This window comes from Mercurialis annua, linkage group LG3 (assembly GCF_937616625.2).
Source record: "Mercurialis annua linkage group LG3, ddMerAnnu1.2, whole genome shotgun sequence".
NCBI lineage: Eukaryota > Viridiplantae > Streptophyta > Magnoliopsida > Malpighiales > Euphorbiaceae > Mercurialis > Mercurialis annua.
This window is the reverse complement of record NC_065572.1, coordinates 15,232,001-15,237,704: the sequence shown is the minus strand read 5'-3', so window position 1 is coordinate 15,237,704 and position 5,704 is coordinate 15,232,001. Positions and strand designations below refer to the sequence as shown.

The following is a 5,704-nucleotide window of genomic DNA, read 5'->3' as shown; positions in this document are numbered from 1 at the left end:
ATTCAAAAGTAAATACGTATAATCCTAACAACAAACCCAAAATTCGTCACTTTACTAGGGGTATTTGTCATGGCTCTCTCTCGTGCAATGAGAACTTGGCTAAACGTTTAGTTCCTGCGTTGAATCTTTGTCCCCAATGTGGATCTACGCCTGAAACCGACCTTCATGCCCTCAAAGACTGTGACGAAGTTAGGAGTTTATGGCTTTTGTCCCCTCTGAGTTTGCGTGTAGATTCCTTTCGAGTATCATCAATGGTAGAGTGGCTTTCTGGAATGTTCTCGGCATTTAAGCTTGAAGAATTACAGGATTTTCTTATTATCCTGTCGATATCTGTAATGACCGTAATAATATCGTGTTCAACAATTATCGAGGTCCTACTCAGGCTTTGTTTCGCAATGTTCATGATATGAGGGCCTGCTTTATGAATCAGAGGGTGATCTCTCAGCGTTCTAATTCGCCCACAGATTGGCAAGCCCCTCTCATTGATTTCTTGAAGATTAACTCTGATGCGGCGATTGTTGTCCACAAAAATCTATCCATCGCTGCTGTTGTTGCCAAAACCATGCAAGTGTTGTGCTGAAATATGGAGTCACCGTTTTGCATGGGGTTGTTTGCGATGAGTTGGCTAAAGTTCGTGTTGTTCTCCTAGGACTGCAGGTAGTTGAGTTCTTTCCGTCAATGAAGCTGTTAGTAGAATCTGACGAAGCCAATGTTGTTCACCGCCTCCAGTAGCTTGCTTCGGCCATTAACAATATCCATATTATAGTTGATGATTGCTTAGAATTGGTTAAGAATAGAGAGGTTATTTTTCAACATATCCGTAGAGATGGTAATGTTATCGCCCACTACCTTGCTAAATGGAGTGTTTTTTTTTTTGGCAAAGATCATTTTTTTTCATGGTGAAATTCCTTTTCCGATCAATGAGCTTGTAACTTCGATTCCTTAAGTTAATAAAGCTCCTATTTTCTCTCAAAAAAAAAGACTCAAAACTCAAAATAGAAAATCTCAAACTCAAAATTGGAAATCTATAATCAAAACTGAAATTATTTGGGGTGGTTGTTAACAAATTTGGAATTATTTAGAACAGAATTGTTTGCAGTTTGTAATTTTTTTGACTTAAAAATTTAATTGTTTTCAAATTGTTTTTTTATTTTTAAAATTAGTTTTATTAAAAAAAAATTATAATTAAATATTATCTTAATACTTCATGTGAAATTTTAGATTTGAAATTCTATATAATATCTAAAAAAAAAATTTAAATTCATTTATTTAAAATATAAAGTCTGAAAAGTGAGATTCAAAATTTAATTTTAAAATTCAAATCCATAAACAACAACTAATTATAGATGCTAATAATATTTTTGCATAAAAGTAATAATGTATTTACTTATATAATCTTATAAAAAATTAAATTAATTATTAGGAAAATTACAAATGGAGTGCTATTATAAATCATAGAGTGCAAAAATCCATACCCAAGAAGAATATGTACAGGTATTGTAATGTTCACTCAGATAATTCAAAATGAAAGATGTGCAAGCACGTACACTAAAAATGGGCATGATATCATATAGTCCTCATCAGCAACTTATTTTTATACTTGGCAATGTGCACACTACTAACTATAATAACCTAAATAAGACCCGCCACATTTTCTAATTTTAAAAATGTGTGTTACGCTTAATCTCCATCTATAAAACTCCCATATCCTCATTTCCAATTCTCATCACCCTCAAGAAGCTAATAAAAAGCTTAATTATACCAATCAAAATATTTTAAATATGGCTTTAAGAATTATAGCTTCTGGGGTACTTCTCGTATCTCTTAATCTTCTTTTCTTTACTTTGGTTAGCTCTACCTATGCATCCGACTACACTAGCACTCCAACATCATCAACACCAAAGCTAAAAAAGTATACACCCGATTACACTAGTAACCCATCATCAACAACACCCGAGCAAAAAGACTATACACCTGACTACACTAGCAAACCATCATCAACAGCTCCCGAACAAAAAGACTATACACCTGAATATAATAGCAAGCCATCATCAGCAACACCAGAGCCAACAAATTATGCACCTGACTACTCTAGCCACTCATCATCAGAAACCTCAGAACCAATAAACTATGCACCTGACTACACTAACAACCCGTCATCAGCAACACCAGAGCCAACAAATTATGCACTAGACTACTCTAGCCACTCATCATCAGAAACCCCAGAACCAATAAACTATGCACCTGCCTACACTAACAACCCGTCATCAGCAACACCAAAACCAATGGACTATGCACCTGACTACTCAAGCAACCCATCGTCAACATCGCCAGAGTCGATGGACTACACACCCGATTACTCCAGCAGTTCATATGATAAACTTGCCAAGTGTCCAAAGGATACTCTTAAATTAGGTGTATGTGTCAACTTATTGAAAGGTTTGTTGGGTGTTACAGTAGGCACCCCACCACATGCTCCTTGTTGCAGCCTTATCGGTGATCTTGTTGATCTTGAAGCCGCTGTTTGCCTTTGCACAACGATTAAAGCTAGTCTCTTGGGCATTGACTTGACTCTTCCTATCGACCTTAGCTTATTGCTCAACTACTGTGGCAAACAATTGCCAAAAGGATTCCAGTGTTCCTAAATTAATGTAATTTAAATTGATTTCTATGTTTCCAAGAGTTGTTTTTACTGTTTTTTCATATGTGTTTATTAGTTGTTGAGAGTCTTCTTTTACCTGCAATTGTATATTGCATGTTCGTTTCGAATTGAATTGTATTTTTTTTCAAAATTATGAATTTATTTTATTTTTGAATGACTAATTTTGTATTTAAATTTAAAACTGATTGTTTCTTATTTTTATTACTTACACTAAATGGTTAATGGAGTGTGGAGTTTAATCACGGAGTAAAATGTTGGATCCCCTAATATAAAATTTGGGTATTAAATTCCAGAGTTTTCTAACCTATCCCGTTATTGTAGTTTCTGAATAAATTTTTTTGTTTTATTGTAGTTATTAAAATTATATTTTTCGGCCCAAAAGATAAACGCCTTATTTCGAATATCCAAAATATAGGCCAACTTATTTAGTAAACATAAAAATCAACTCGATGTGATGTCTTAAGTCACCAAAAATCCTTGTCTTCCAAAACAAAAAAATTAATCTTCCAAACGAAACAAATTAAAGTGCAAAAATAAAGGTTCAGCGACTTTTAAAATCAATTTATTGTTTTAGTCATTCCTCAACTTTTAGAATGACTATTTAAAACATAAAATAACTTTCTATTATATTTTCTAGTAACCCGTAAATATTTATGGAATTAGATCGTGCTACGAATCCTAAATTTAGAAATTTAGGTCAAGTAGGTCGCAAATGAGAATTGAGTTAAGAATAGTTGGAATAAGTTTATTAAATGAATCGCGAAATAATAATTTTAAATTGAAAATTATTATTCGTTAGAGTAGGTATTAGAGGGACTAAGTAAAAGTTAAGAAAATAAATATTAAATAAAATGTAAGTCTCGAACTAATAATTTTTACGCTGTCGTCCATGAAATATTATTAAGAATTTATTGGTAAACTTTCGTTGGATTTGGTAACTGTTTTAAAATTGGATGTGAACGTTAATTAACAAATTGGGTTAAAATACATAATTGAGCTACTTGAGCTCAATTACAAATAGAACAAACTATTCTAACCCTTTATCATTTTCATTTCATTCATTTGAGATAAGAAATCAATCCCTAAACCCTCATTTTTCTCTCATCAAGGCCGAACCCCACCTCCATCTCCTATCTCCATCAATTCTCAACCATATTGAACAATTCTTCATGCAATCAATCACAAATTCAAAGGTACTCAAGGTGAATTGTGGAATAGAAAAAGCTAGGGTTTGATGGTTATGGTGAGTTTGTGAGATTGAGAGTTGTGATTATTGTGAATTGTGATGTTTGAATTGACAAACAACTTCCTAGGTCTTGAGAGCAAGTTGGAGTGGAACCCCGATGGCTGGGTTCTGCTCTGGTGACTAGAATAATTCTGCTCACCACAAGCAGAATTCTGCCCATGACCCCTATTTGTTTGGATTTTAGTTTGTGTTAATAGGCGATAGTTTGATGATTTTACGACGAATGGTTATGAAGTTTTAAGTTGATGTATAAAACATTTTGAAAAGTGATTTTTAGGTATGAAAAGTGTATAGAAAGATAATTTTTATGGATTGATATAAGGTTGATCATTTAGTAATAAAATGTATGAAAAGGTTGAATTGAGTTAGTCATTTGATGGTTTATGATTGAAGTTTGGAGCTACGGTAAGATCGTACCATTTTGGTAAAATTAATTCATTTGAATTTTGTTTGTGTGTTAGGATAAGTTGAGCATGGTTATAATGTTGGTTAGGCGACATGCCGAGGTAGGGCTCAGGTTGCCTTGGTCATTTTGACCCTTGTTGATATTAGAAAGTTTGACAAATATTTTTTTGTGTTAGACGTTGATGGACTACTTGATAAAAGTATGGTCTTAGAATCGTATTTCTTTGAGGTTAGGCTTTGAACAAGAAGTTCAACGAGAATTGATAAGTTCATCAGTAAACCTTAAAGATTATATTAAGATAATATCATTATATCGATAAGAATAAATAAAAATGTATTGGGTTGATACGCGGATAAAAATATAACGAGTTATATGTAGGTTTATATTCCAAGTCTATATGTCTATAGAGTTAGAATCTTACTCGAATTTAAATATATGTCTTACCAAGATCCAGCAAGGCAAGCGACTACCTGACAAGGAGCTCATGGAGCTTGACGACAGTTGTTCGATCAAAGTTTTTGGGAATAGCAAGTTGTGAGTTTATATGTTTTTAAATTTTACATATTAAAAGCGCATTATTTTATAAATGCAAAATGTTTTATACAAATTGCATAGCATTGTTTATTTTCAAAATATTTTATATGAAATGCATACATCATTGCTTTGAAATCAGTATAGAACCAAAGTGTCACGACCCAATTTCATGAATCGTGACCGGCGCTAGGGTATGGGTATGGTTGTACCAAAACCCGTAGCAAGCCTTGCGGAAATCAAATGAACATTTAAACCTGCAGAAAAACTGCTCGGGGGCAACCGAGACTCCAACTTAAGTCTAGCAATTTATAATACAGTTCTATTATAAATAACTTAAATATCTGAAATGCTCAACAGCATGCCTTAAATATAATAATAAAATATTTCAGTGTAAACATGCTAAAAATAAACAATCGGTCTAATCGATAATCCCAATACAATAACAAATGTAATATATAAACTAGCTCTACTGCGGTCTAAGAGTTCGAAAATAGAAACTAGTTTAATAACAATAAAACCTCCGAGGAATCAAAAGAATCGGAGTGGACCGGCTTTCAAATCATAAACCTGGAAAATTTGGAAAACAACGAGGTCAGATATATTGAGATGAGTTCGCAATACTATTTACATTTATTAAGTTTAAAACCCTTAAATCAAAACATTTTTATACTAATATAATATGATTATGGAAAACAGTATTGAAAAGATCCCAGCGTAAGTATGACATAGCATACTGAAAAATAAACCCAGAGTGGACGGGAACAAACCCTCGTCAACTTACCAGCGTAAGCAAGACCATAGTCTGCCGATCCCAGAGTATATACCGGTGCACACAGTCTCGATACAAGCCTATTGA

General features: G+C 33.3%; 1 protein-coding gene across 1 annotated transcript; it reads left to right on the top strand.

The window, feature by feature from the left end:
• Positions 1-1,710: 1,710 nt before the first annotated feature.
• Positions 1,711-2,823, top strand: LOC126675463 (pEARLI1-like lipid transfer protein 2). The gene has a single exon (XM_050370107.2). The coding sequence runs from the start codon at positions 1,782-1,784 to the stop codon at positions 2,643-2,645; it is 864 nt and encodes a 287-aa protein (XP_050226064.2). The 5' UTR covers positions 1,711-1,781; the 3' UTR covers positions 2,646-2,823.
• The last annotated feature ends 2,881 nt before the right edge of the window (positions 2,824-5,704 follow it).